At 28.4% G+C, this 15120-nt stretch overlaps 1 protein-coding gene across 1 annotated transcript in view; it reads left to right on the plus strand.

The window, feature by feature from the left end:
- Positions 1 to 12995, plus strand: part of Trf4-1 (Topoisomerase related function 4-1) — a 37261-nt gene extending 24266 nt beyond the window's left edge. Inside the window, 1 exon segment of the mRNA XM_075298138.1 lies at positions 614 to 12995. Coding sequence (XP_075154253.1) covers positions 614 to 711 — 98 coding nt within the window. The 3' untranslated portion in view covers positions 712 to 12995.
- The last annotated feature ends 2125 nt before the right edge of the window (positions 12996 to 15120 follow it).

A 15120-nucleotide genomic window follows, 5' to 3' on the forward strand; every position in this document is an offset into this window, starting at 1 on the left:
GCAGAGCTGCTTTGGAAAAAATTGACAAATAAAACAATTTTTTCTCATAGCCCTCTAAACCTTGACATTTGTTTTCTCTTTATAAGAGCACAATGCTTAATCTTGTTATACTCAATTATCTTTGGTAGGACCATAGACCAATTAGAAGAAGACGCAATCTTGTTATAGCAACACTGAAGCACCAGAGGTCTCTGCCAACAAAATATAATGGAGTTTGCGTCGACGTGTCTCTCAAATGAACTGCCGTTTGCATCGGAAAATATCACAGCATTTGTGTTTTTCACAAATTTCTGAATTAAAACCCTCAAAAGCAATACCAGAACGATCATAGAAAATTAAAATAAAACGTATATTAAACCGAATATTTATTGTGGTTTTATGTGAATATTGCTATTTTAATTTAAACCTGGGCAGACTTGCCATGGAAAAAATTGACAAATAGTCCTCTACACATTGACATTTGTTTTATCTTTATAAGAGCACAAGGCTTAATCTTATTATTCTCATTTATCTTTGGTAGGACATCCGAAATTTAAAACATTTATTAACAAAAAAGTAATTAAAAAATTACAATATCAATAAATTTTGCTATTTCTAACATTTTGTGTTTCAGAAAACCACCAAGCACGTACCTATAACAAAAATAATGGAAACAATGGTAATGGCAAGAAGAAAACGAAGAAGTCCGCTAAATCGAACAAATGGAAGTAAAACAAAAATACTTTTGCCACCCACAATACCACCCAAAAAAAAAAAAAAAACAATAGAGTTTAAAATTTAAGGTGATCTTTTAGAAAAAAAATGAAAGTGTATACACAAAATACAGATAAGCAAACAAAGCATTTAGCAATACAAAAACCCCCCAAAAAACAAAGACAACAGAATTGTACGAGAAACTGAAAACATCACCCACTATATATCTTAACTCTCTATCGTCCTATCTCTTTATATAGCAGAGCATAAGAAATCAACTACTATAGTAAATCTCTACTCTCACACTATCTCTCTCCTTTTCTCTTTAGTATGATAAGCAATAACGTTATTAGCTTCACTTAAATGCCATTATCCCCCCATCCACCCCCTCTCTCCCTACTCTCCTTGTAATTGAGCATAAGGATTATGCTCATTTTCCTATGATATTCATCTAACAAAAAGTCTGTCAATCATTCATTTACTCTCTTGGCAAATGAAAAAAAGACTATAAGGAAAAACAAAAAAATAGATGCTAACTAAGATTTAAATACACATTTCTACATACAGGCAAATAAACACACACACGCATACATCATAATGCATACCATATACTAATAACTAAAGCCAGAGAATATTAAGAAGAGCAGTAACAACGAACTTGTAGGCGAAAGTAACTAAACTAAACATTTAACTCTCCATATATCATCGTTGTCGTCGTCGTCGTCGTTAGCTAATGAAATAATACACCCCAAAAGGCAATAGTATCCTCTTGAACTGCAAATATTATGAATCCTAAATAAAAATCTACACATTAAAAATCGTTGTAATAATTGTTGTCTTAGGAATTTAAAAACAAAAATCATAAACTCTCACACTCAATCAATGTAGCGGATAAAATGCAGTGCATTTACATTGTTTGGCGTGAGTTTTATAAGAAATACAAAATATTAAACCATCCTTCAGCCCCCTCACCCCATTATCCATAATAGTTTCCAGCCCCTTATCCATATATCACAATTGTTATATCCCTTCATTATAGGTAGTTTATCAATATTTTATGTGAATTTTCAGTTAAGCTTTTTCAATCATTTAATTTTAAGTGAGTAATTAAGGTGGCAATATTGTTTAATAGGACGTCCGATTTTGTTTTTATATTCTTAATATAATGGATTTTGTAGAGTTTTGAATTAAATCTCTGTAGAGAATTTCGTTGCAAAATTGTCTTTAATTTGTTGCGAGGATAAATGCAAAAGATCACAAATAAGAGATTTTTTTTTGGAAGATTTGGCATCATACATTTACGCTAATTTTTTAATAATGACACTCTAAATTTGATAGCATCTTCAGAGGTGAAGAATCCACTTTTGAATTGGGAAACATTTTTTATATAAATGGAATATTTTTAGAAGTTTTCTGAATATTGTCAACTATGGGCTAAGGACTTTTTAGTAGACACTTTGGATTGTAATCGGAACCAAAAATTCATTTTAACGACTGTTTCTCAACTTTTTTTTTAATGTTTAAGTTGCCACCTATTCAGGTGAGACTACTTGGCCAGATTCCCTCAAAAATGGGGAACCAAATCCATCACCAACTTTGAAAAACTTGAAAAAATTACTGGCATTCGGAAAGTCAGCTTCGAATTTTGTGAAGAGTTAAAAATCGGTTTTTAAAATTCTTTTGACTTAATAAATTGTAGAATCAAAAATTCAATAGTTTAAATTTCTATTCTTTTTGGCATTGTGAAAGTTTTTTTTTTTTTACTTTTTGGACCTGTTCGAAACAGAAACTTTTTACTATGGTGAGAAAAATATTTAACAAATAAAATTATTTTTTTTATTTGTTTTGAGATAATCAAAATATACCAAGTCATGTGATGTCATAAATGCCAAGAATTTTCCACAAAAGTCAAATGTTTCTTACTAGCCCCCTTGGCTTGTGAAATTATACTCACCTTGATTTAGGTCAAATTTTTACCAGGGTATGTAAAAAATTTTGGATAGGAGCAGGCCCTTTAAAAAAATGTCAACTTATTTTTGGAATTACATGAATGATAGTGGAATAAAAAAGCCAACATATTTCAATTTTGGAAAATTCGATATTTTCAAAACTTTAGTCTTGCCATACAAAAAAGGAATAAATCATTTGATTTTGAAATATCATTTGCTTTGTTATTTTCTACGCATGTGAAAATCCATGGTTTAATTACTATTTATAAGGTAACAACAAAAATATTACAATGGCTTAGAACAATGTGGGTAAAAAGTAAATAAATTAATATAAAAAATTTATTTGAATTCTGTGACACTCAAGAGAAATATTTATAAATGGTGTGGAAATACATATTAAGTGAGAGATACTTAATAGTGTGCAAGGTTTTTGGGTATTTTTACCATTTACGCGCTTGTAACACATAAAAATGCGAAAAATTTCCCTTGTATTTAATTTATTTCCGAATTTCAATTTTAAATTTTTAACAACAACAAAATTTAAACAAAAGTCAAAATGTCAATAATATTTAATGGCATTTTTGCAGAGCTTTTGAAATTTGTCGGTGATGAATTAGGGCTACCTTATAAATAATTGTACCATGTGAAAGGCTATTTCAGAGTTTTTAACCCTCTAATGCCCCAATTTTTTTGCCAGCTGATTAAATTTTCAATGTTAACGACACGAAAGCAAGAAAACTAAACAAGAAAAATTTATACGGTAAAATGCAGTATATGCTGCAAAGCCTCTTGAACAGTTTTAACTAAGTTTTCTTTTTATTTTACCCATTTTTGTTGTCTTAAGGTGTGTTTTACTAAAAGCTTCCTTATAAAAGGAAGACCGCCTAAAGGCGGGCTGGGGCATTAGAGGGTTAAATTTTCGTAATTTCTCAAGTGCCAAATATGCCACACATGTAGTGAAATTAAAAAGTGACAGCTTAGACTTTACAACTTTGAACGATTTTTTTTATAATATGGTTTTTGGATGACTTGATTTCAAAAATGAACGAATTTTAAACTGAAAAAGTTGGATATTTAAATTTTCGTTTAGGGCGTTATGATTTATTTTTTACGGCATTAAAATTCCTTTTGTTGATTTCGAATAACATTTATACCAAATTATTTTTTTTTTTGTGGCAAATATTAAAAGTCGATTCGTCGAATTTAAAGATTACGAATAGTGGATTTAAGTTGATTTTAAAATTCTAAAAAAGTATATTGAGTGGATTTTGAAGATTACCAAAAGGCGATTTCTTGTACACTCCAATTCTAAAAAGTCAAAGTCCATCAGTCGATTTTTCGATTTCATCACTATTTCAATTCAAAAAACGACGATTTCAATTCCAAAACCAAATTTTGCCAAATATAATAAAATGAGTGAAATTGTATATTTCGAAATTTAAGGAAAATGTATCAGTCTTGTATAAAGAAAAGGCATGAAAGGCAATTTACGCATTTTAAAAAATCGACTTATGGTGTTTTCTTTTCTGAAAAAAGTGCTTTGCCTTCATTTTGTCTGTACAGAATGGGCATTTTTAAAATGTTGCCAGCAACCTAAAAAATGCTATCATTTCAGCGGGCAGAAAAGAATTCAAAGGAGAAAACAGGGCAATCGTAGCACTCACATTTGTCGGCAATGCTGAAAATGCCCTCAATTTGCCTCTCTACTTGGCACTATTTTTACAATAGAATTTGAAGACTTTTCGCACTTTTTCCTGTTTTTTTTTTTTTAGAAAAGAACCTAAAAAGCTCATTTTCCGGGCAAAATGCAAAAAAGGTGCGCATTTTTCACAAGAAAAGAAAACACCATTAGATATTCCATGGTTTAGAAAATTGACTTATCGATATTTAATAGTAACAAACAGCCAATATTCGTCTAAGTTATAGTCGAGTTATAATCTCTGTGAAAAAAAAAAATCGCAACAAAAATGAAATCTTTAGTACATGCCTTTAAGTTTTTAGCAGATTTATGATGGAACTCAAAACTGCAATGACGTTTCGTTTTTATCGAGGCTAGCGAAATTTCCATTAACAACCAAAAATTCTTATAAAATTTTGTAAAATCGGCCTTCTGGTTCTGATTGCAAATCAGAGAGGGAAAATATCAAAATGAACTTAAACTTCAAACGAATAGAAAATAATTGGATGGACGGATGTGTATGTTTTCCCAATTAAATATAAACCCTAATGTCCATATACATAAAAAAAACCAACAAGAAAAGAAAATTGATATTTTACAAGTCATGTGATGTCATAAATGTCAAGAATTTTCCACAAATGTCAAATGTTTCATACTAGCCCCCTTGGCTGGTGAAATTATACTCACCTTGATTTAGGTCAAATTTTTATCAGTGTAAGTAAAAAGTTTCGGTTAGGAGCAGGCCCTTTAAAAATTTCAACTTTTTTTGAATTACATGAATGATAGTGGAATAAAACAGCCAACATATGTATTTCAATTTTGGAAAATTCGACATTTTCAAAAATTTAGTCTTGCAATACAAAAATGGAATCAATTATTTGATTTGGAAATATCATTTTCTTTTTTATTTTCTACGCATGTGAAAATCCATGGTTTAATTATTATTTAAAAGGAAACAACGAACATATTACAATGGCTTAGAACAATGCAATGACGTTTCGTTTTTATCGAGGCGAGCGAAATTTCCATTAACAACCAAAAATTCTTATAAAATTTTGTAAAATCGGCCTTCTGGTTCTGATTGCAAATCAGAGAGGAAAAATATCAAAATGAACTTAAACTTCAAACGAATAGAAAATAATTGGATGGACGGATGTGTATGTTTTCCCAATTAAATATAAACCCTAATGCCCGTATACATAAAAAAACTAACAAGGAAAAGAAAATTGATATTTTACAAACGAAATTTCCGTTAACAATAAAATCTTTTTTTGAAATGTTGAAAAGTCGACCTTCTTAAGCTTATAGATGATTTCGATTCTTCGAAAGGAAAAAAAAAACAAATGAAACTTAAACTTCAAACGAATAGAAAATAATTGGATGGACGGATAAATATAGACCCTAATGTCCATATACATAAAAAAACTAAAACTAATAAGTAGAGGAAAATTGACAGTTTACCAAAAGATTGTTTTTGTGGCTGTTTTGTAGGCTTCAAATTTACTTTAACATTTTTTTTGTATATGGCTGTAAAACTATAACCAACATTGGGTTTTATTAATTATTATTATTATTAATAATATTTTAATTAAATTTATATATATGTTCTAATAATAATTCATTACATTTGCCTTTAACAATTATTCTTTTATTCGATTGTCAATTTATCACTTTAATTAATTTAGTATTTGTGTTTACTAAAATTAATTTAAAAAAATGTTGAAGAATATTAATTCATTTAATATTAAATATAATTGGAAAAAACATTTCTTTTTTTAATTTAATGTTGATGATAATGACATTTCATAGCCACAGTAAAGATTTGTAATTAAATTTTTCCAAGTTTAATGGATTTGTAAAAAAAATACAAATAATATTTAATAATGGCTTTGTCTGCTATTTATCCAAAAGAAATCTGATGTATGTTGCCAAATCGTAAAAAAAAAGTCTCTATAATTGTAGTCTTTTATTTTGCTATCTATAGAAACTGCCACACATCGATTATGAATCGATTGCTGATTGTTTGCTATAGCTATTTGTATAATTAGCCATTATACTGCTAATGAGAAATATTACAAACATAAATTGATTCCTAAATTCTTTTAAGCTTTCGTAGAAAGCATTGAATAAATAATAATAATAATTCGATTGTGAATTGAATTCAATTTGCGATAGCGCTTATACGGTTGTGATTCATAATTTAAAAATGCCATAGAGCATTTATTTTTTATGTTTCGTGAAAATTACTTTATTACTACTATTATTATTATTTTTTTTTTGAAACAATCGACTTTAAACCTACTTACATACGTACTCCAAAAAACGCATAGTTTTTCTTTTTGTTTTAATTATTATATTTTTTGTTTTAGTTTATTTTTTCTTTATAATCAAAACAGTTCAAATTAAAGATGTTAACTAATGTACAGAATATTAAGAATAATAATAAAAAAACATGAAATAATTTTATGATGCTACAAAATAGAAGAAAATATCAGAAAAGCCTCCCCCTACAAAATAAAAAGATAATAAATATATATATAGAATATGAAATGGAATCAAATCAAATGAATGATATTAATAATTACATACCTACCTACCTACCATACATATTCATAGCGAGATATAATTATTAATGAATGAATATATAGAAAAACACAATTATATTATAAAAACAAAACAAACAAAAAAAAGTCCAGAAAAGTCAATAGAAACTTATGAAGGAAACTGAATATATAAAGTGTTTTTATATATATACAGAACACCCACACACACACATCCAAAATAGCCATACCCACTAAAAATGAAATATATATATGAAAAAAATAGGAAATGAAGAGGATTAAAAGTACCATTAGGTAATTCTTAATTTTATTTTCAATGAATTACCTTTACTTTAGTCCTTTTTAATTTAGCACCTTCCCTCCCCCCCACTCCCAAAAAAATACCAACAGAGATTAAGCGAAATAAAACTAATAGTCTTGTTTTATTTTTATTTATATATGCTAGTTTTTTTTACTAAGTAAAACTTAATAGATTTCTTTTAAATTAATTTTATTTACGCATTATGTATTATGTATGCCAATAAAACAAAACAGGAAAGCAAGTTAATTGTAAAAGTTTTTGAAAAGCATTCTCTCTCATCCCTTAACCAGAATTCCTAAGACTTATTTTTCGCATGGGTTAGAATTTTCGTTTGAAAACCTACAGAGTTTTATATATTCAGCGGTTGACATTTTTTTAGGTTTTTAACAAGGATAATTTTTTGCTTTATTTAGGGAAGAAATTGGAAAAATATGAAGAAAAAAAGTAAGAACACAAAAAGAATGCTAGAAATTCATTATAAATTGTTAGTATAATTTATAATGAATTTCTAGCATTCTTTTGTTGTATTGTATTTGTTTCATTGTATTTCTGCCAATTTATATTATACATATATAGAATAAAGGCTTAAAAAACACAAAAAGAAATTTTTAATGAAAAAGACTTGCAAAAAAAAAGTAAAACTTTTATGATTTTAGGTTTCCTCTTTTAGAAAGACTTAAAAACATGCTTTGCTTCGAAATGATTTTTTTTAAGCAAAATATTTTTTTTGAGAATAAAGGTGGGTATTAAGTTCGAGTTTAGCCGCTAAAATCGCCATTTCTTCACGATTACTTTTCTTTAATAATCCATTTTAAGGAATACAAACTTTGTGAAAATTTGCTTTGGGCTATTCCCCATCAAGTTATAATGAAATCTGCAACAAATATGTATAATTTAATGCTTTTTTTAACTGATTTATTTTTCACTTTAGTGAAAAAATGTCGATTTTAGCGGCTAAACTCGAACTTAATACCCACCTTAAAAATTCAATTCATCAAAAAAAGACAATTCTTAAATAATACTAGGGTTGACAAAAATTCGTATTTACTTTTCCAAACAAAAAAATTCTAAAAATACGGTCCATTACACACAAAAAAATTTTTTTCTGATTCAATCACAAAATTAATTGATCCAATTAATTTTTAATTGAAATGTCTTCAATCACAGAAATGATAGTATCAATTAAAAAATTAATTGAAGGTCAATTAAAAAGTTAATTGATCCAATTAAAAAATTAATTGATACTATTATTTATGTGATTGATTTTTGTTTCAATTAACAAATTTGTTGAATCAATTAAATTTTTAATTGAATATTTTTTAAAACTCAATTAAAATTTTAATTGGAAAAATGTTTGTAAAATTTTTTTGTGTGTAGCTATTGAACTGAAGTCAAGGGTTGCCACAATTTTTTTTACTTAAAGAATTAACGGCAACGCCCTACCACTTTTTAACTAAAATCTAGAGACGTCACGAATTAAAAAAAAAATATTTTAAAAAGAAAAAAAAACCGGACCTTTAAAAGTTATTCCAAAATTCCAGGTTTGCTATAAATTCGGCTGTTTTTTCTCCTACAAAATTTTCTCTTAGATTTTGTTAAGCAAAAAAATTGTATTTGGCCTTTGAACAAAACTCTAAGGTTCCACTTTCACCTTTCAACTAAAATCTAGAGACTCGAGGAATTATGTCTTATTTTTTTTCGCCAAAAAAATATTTTCAGAAGAAAAAACACGGGCCTTTAAACGTTAAACAAAATTCTAGGTTTGCTATAAATCCGGCTGTATTTTCTCCTAAAGACTTTCTCTTAGAATTAGATTTTGTTTTGGAAAAAAATTGTATTTGGCATTGGAACAAAACTCTAGGGTTCCACTTTCAACTAAAATCTAGTGACGCCATGAATGATGTCTTATTTTTTTCGCAAAAAAAAAATCAGGAGAAAAAAAGCGGGCCTTTAAACGTTAAACAAAATTCCAGTTTTGCTATAAATCCGGCTGTATTTTCCCCTAAAAACTTTCTCTTAGAATTTAATTTTGTTTAGGAAAAAAAATGATATTTGGCCTTTCACCTTTCAACTAAAATCTAGAGACGCCACGAATTATGTCTTATTTTTTTCGCAAAAAAAAAAATATTTTAAGAAAAGAAAAAAACAACAGGGCCTTTAAAAGTTATTCCAAAATTCCAGGTTTGCTATAAATCCGGCTGTATTTTCTCCCAAAAATATTCTCTTAGAATTAGATTTTGTTTTGAAAAAACAAAATGTATTTGGCCTTTGAACAAAACTCTAAGGTTCCACTTTCAACCAAAATCTAGAGACGCCACGAAATATGTCTTATTTTTCGCAAAAAAAAAATATTTTCAGAAGAAAAAAAAAACGGGCCTTTAAACGATAAACAAAATTCCAGTTTTGCTATAAATCCGGCTGTATTTTCCCCTAAAAACTTTCTCTTAGAATTCAATTTTGTTTACGAAAAAAATGGTATTTACTTTTTTTTTAAATAACAAGAATTTTTGGTAATCTAGGCTTATTTTTTTCGTAAAAAATATTTTAAGAAGAAAGAAAAAACGGGCCTTTAAACGTTAAACAAAATTCCAGTTTTGCTATAAATCCCGTTATATTTCCCCCCAAAAACTTTCGCTTGGAATTCAATTTTGTTTAGGAAAAAAATGGTTTTTGGCCTTTTAACTAAAGTCTAGGGTTACCAATAAATTCGTATTTAATTAAAAAAAAAAATCTAAAAATACGGCAAGTAATCTTTGAAATAGAATTAAGGGTTGCCAATATTTTTTAATAACAATTACAAGAATTTTTGTTATTTTTTATTTTTCTCTTAAAAATATTTTAAGAATAAAAAATTCCACATTGATGAAAATGAAAATTTGCTTTGATTGCCTTAGAATTACTGAAATTTTGAAATAATACTAGGGTTGCCAAAAATTCGTCTTTTCTTTTCCAAAATAAAAAAAATTAAAATACGGCTCATTAACTGTTGAACTAAAATCAAGAGTAGTCACACTCTAGTAGTAGTGACAATCTAGGGTTGCCACAAATTATGTTAATTTTTTATTTTAAAAGTACTTTAAAATCAAAAACGGTCATCTAATCATAAAAAATATGGCGTTCAACTAAAATCAAGGGTTGTCCAATTTTTTTTAAAGAACAGCAATTTGTGACAATCTAGGGTTGCCACAAATTATGTTAATTTTTTATTAAAAAAATCAAAAACCGACATTTCATCATAAAAACTATGGCTTATTAACTAAAATCAAGAGTTACCAAAATTGTTTTAAGAACAACAAAAATAATTTTTGGTAATCTAGGGTTACCACAAATTATGTTAAGTTTTTCTCTTAAAAATACGGACGTTTAATCATTTCCAAATGTTTTCGGAATTTTACTAAAAAAAATACTACAAACTTTATCTTCGTAAATTTAATTTCGTTTAGGAGCCAAATGGTATTTGGTCTTTTAACAAAATTCTTGGGTAGTCTTAAATTCGGTTTAAAATTTCATTTTCGAACAAAGCATTTTGTTTTTGAGTTTAAACAACTGTATATGTTTTAACAAACACTCCCACACAAACCCTTTCACACTTCCAACCCCCACACTACTTTTCTATTATCGCACCTCCCTCCACCCCCTAATACATTTTTGTTGCTTTTAAGTAAAACTTATGTTATTGGTAATATTAAATAATTATAATAATTTTTTTTTTACATATAAGAGTTTTCTAGGTTTTAAGCTTTCAATATTTTTGAATCTTGAGAATATTTTTAATGAAAAACAAACAACAAAGAAAAAAATCTTAATAATTCCGTCATGTGTTAAGCACGTTTTTAAACCTATATATATATGTAAATGTATAGATTTGTATAAAAATACTACTACTATTATTCTGCAAATGACGTTTTTTTTCCTATTTATTACTTTTGTTTATGCAAATGTAGTTTAATTTTTTTTTGTCAAATTAATATATTTCCACAAAAGTTGCCATACTTTGCTCACATAGTATTTAATTTTTGTTTTCTAAGAAAAATTATAATTTTTGAAAATTCTTATATATTTTTGTAATTTTAATCTTCTATTTTTTTATGCGAAAAGGCCGTTTTAACTTTGTTGAAGAAAAAAAAAATATGAAAAGAAAAATATATATAAATAAAATACATTGGGTTATTATAGTTAAGAAAAAAAATCAGAAATAGTTCGTTGCTGATGCCTATGGATAGATCTAGATAACAAGATTTTTTTTTTAAAAGAATTTCGACATTTCAAAATTTGCTATCAAAATTCTATGTGTTGGAATATATTCAATTTTTCCATACAATTTCAAATTTTCCATAAAATTTGAAATATATGTAAAATTTCTAAAAAAAATCTATAAATATAGTTTTTAAATTTAAAGCATTTCATATTTCCATAAAATTTTAATAATATGTAAGAGTTTGAATCTTTAAGAATATGCTATCAAAATTCTATGTGTTAGAATATATTAAAATTTTCCATATAAATTCAAATTTTCCATTAAATTTGGAATATATGAAATTTTTTTTTTTTTAAATCTATAAATTTAGATTGTGTTAAAGTTTTTTCATTGAAGTGATTGAAATATAAAATAAATCGTGAATAAACTAGAGAAATTCGAATTTCGTTATCTTCGAAATGTTGTGTGAAAAATTATAATCGGGAAAAAATTTATAATATATAAGAATTTATAAATAATTTAACATTTGAATTGAATTATTAATAGCCCATATACGTGGATGGTTCAGAAAAACGAACACTCCCGCTTCCATATGGGTTAAACCCCAAGCACAATTCTGAAGTGTGGCTTAAATTTCGACTGTAAGTGTTTGGCGGTAATGAACCACACGATAGCAAAATTGCTGTAGCGGAATATCCACGGTGGTGTGAAAATGGGCCCCCAGCAAAATATGTCCCACAACCCTAATGAAACAGGGCCACAAATGTGGGGGACGACGCTTCATAATGAATATAGGCCCCATGAAATTAAACCCCAACAAAATGTAACTGAAGTATGAAAAATCAAATTAGGGTTCATTTTCACTTTTGAATTGAAGGACCGTGAATTTAAACCCCAACAAAATGTAACTGAAGTATGAAAAATCAAATTAGGGTTCATTTTCACTTTTGAATTGAAGGACAGTGTGAGAATGAACCCTAACTGAGGGAAAAAATATGACATTTTAAGAAAAAATTAAATATGTGTTACTGAGTACGAATGTTTTGGGAATCGTGTTAGCCCACTTTGGAGAAAGCCTTAAAACCCACGCAAAAAATAATTCTGATGCGATTCAATGCGGCTCGGAAAAAGTGTGTATAGTTTGAAAAATCCAAAAAACCCCATCTGAAAAAGAAGCACAATCCCAAAAAGGAAATTGAAAATCATTTTGATTAAAAATATTGGGGTTTATTTTCATAAGAAAAACGGGGCCAAAAAATGAAGTTACTTAAAAAAAAATAAATAAATAAAAATTTTATCTTCTTGCTTTTCCTACAAATTTTGGGAATCCTACTTCAAATAGATTTTGGGACTAATTTTCATGGGGCCTATATTCATAGCGCCTAGATATACACTTTCTTTTATTTAGCTCTATCACATATGGCACCAATCTCTTTCTTAATATTTTTTAAATTTCATAATATTATTTTCTAAACATAAAATTGATCATTAATCATAATTAATTGAAAAACAAAACAATACTATGTACTACCTACCATTGATCCTTATCGAATCATTGCCAGAGCCGCCTTCCTAAACATGCATATAATTTTTGTCTTTAGAGAAAAAAAAACAATGACATTAGAAGATGTAAAAGAACAACATACATATTAGTGTAAAATTCAGAAAATTACAACATTTTCTAAATAAAACAAATTTTTTTATTTATATTTGAAAAAACAAAACAGAATAAAAATACTAAGAAACTAAGAACAAAACTACACAAATAAGAAAACGAAAGAGAGAAATAATGAAAGAAACGTCATATGTTGTAGAAATGCAAGATGAAGAAGAAAAAACCTACCAACAACAAACAATCTTTGTAATTATTATATTATATATAAATATAAATATTATTATTAATTAGTTGTAATACACAAAAAAGAAACAAAACAGAGAAAAGAATGAAAGAGACCCAAATAGAATAATAAAAACAAAAACAAAAGAATATTAGAAAGGAAACCCACAAAATCCAATCAATTATTATTAAATCATTATTACATTATAAATTATAATTAAAAGAATTAATTTTTTACCATTTCAAATGATGTCAACATAACTGAAAAGGGTTATTTGAGATTTAATTTTAAAATTCCCTCATTCTCAATGAATATCTTATTTTCCCACTCTCTCTCTCTGTCTTTTTCTCTCTCTCCCTTTGCCGGGAGAGAACTTGTTTCTTATTTTGAATAACATCAAAACAAAAACATAACTGTGTAAATTTTGTGAATTTTTTATTTTTAATTTAATATGCAATTATTTCATTTATATTAAAATAATGTAATATATAAACATATTTTTCTTTGGAGAATATAAAAAAAGGAAATTATATATATACTTATATTTAATGAAACAAAAACAACTCGTAAATATTTAATGAAAGAAGAGAAGAAAAAAAAAACATAACAAAAAAAATGATATTTAAAATATATAAAATACGTTAAAGAAAAGATAAAACAACAAGAAAACACCCAAAAAACCAAACGAAAACCCATACAAAAAAAATCAATAAAATTAAAAAAAAAATTACCTATATTACTTTCAAAAAACGATATAGGTTATTTAAAAAAATTTAAAAACCTAAATAAAAAAACCAAAAGTTGTTTTATTCTAATTTAAAGGGGGGGGACTAAATTTCAGATATCATTTTTGCTCGATAAAGGGTGATACGGTCAAAATTTGGTCAAGGGAAAACGCGTGTAAATCGGTGAAATCGTTTATTTAAAAAATCAAATTTCTTTTTCAAGTTCAATTAATATAAAATTCAGGAAAAATATTCAGTTAGGCTTTCGCTTTTCCAAATCCGAATTGCCGGGCCTCACGCTTGACACCTGCCATCAGATTTTGTACAGCCACCTTGTCCACCTTCTTCGCCGCAGAAAGCCAGTTCGCCTTGAACTGCTGCTCGTCCCTAGCAGTTTTTTTGGTCTTCTTTAGGTTCCGCTTGACAATAGCCCAGTATTTCTCAATTGGGCGGAGCTCTGGCGTGTTGGGAGGGTTCTTGTCCTTGGGAACCACCTGCACGTTGTTGGCGGCGTACCACTCCATGGCCTTTTTACCGTAATGGCAAGATGCCAAATCCGGCCAAAACAGTACGGAACAACCGTGTTTCTTCAGGAAAGGCAGCAGACGTTTATTCAAACACTCTTTCACGTTAATTTCTTGGTTGACAGTCCCGGAAGCTATGAAAATGCTGCTTTTCAAGCCACAGGTACGGATGGCTTGCCAAACCAGATATTTCTTTGCGAACTTTGACAGTTTTATGTGCTTGAAAATATCTGCTACCTTTCCCCTTCCTTTTGCCGTATAAAAATCCTGTTCTGGAAGCTGCTTGTAGTCGGCTTTGACGTAGGTTTCGTCGTCCATTACCACGCAGTCAAACTTCTTCAGCATCGTCGTGTACAGCCTCCGGGATCGCGCTTTGGCCGTCGTATTTTGTTTATCATCGCGATTTGGAGTCACTACCTTCTGGTAAGTCGATAGTCCGGCTCGTTTTTTGGCTCGATGCACGGTTGTAGACGATACACCCAGCTTATTTGCGGCATCTCGGAGAGAGAGGTTAGGGTTTCGCTTGAAACTACCGGCAACTCTCTTTGTCGTCTCAGCGGCTTCCGGTTTTCGATTTCCCCCCGATCCAGACTTCCTGGCTGTCGACAAACGTTCCCCAAACACTTTAATTACATTTGTAACGGTTGATTTGG

The sequence above is a fragment of the Haematobia irritans genome, chromosome 3 (assembly GCF_050003625.1).
Source record: "Haematobia irritans isolate KBUSLIRL chromosome 3, ASM5000362v1, whole genome shotgun sequence".
Classification (NCBI taxonomy): domain Eukaryota; kingdom Metazoa; phylum Arthropoda; class Insecta; order Diptera; family Muscidae; genus Haematobia; species Haematobia irritans.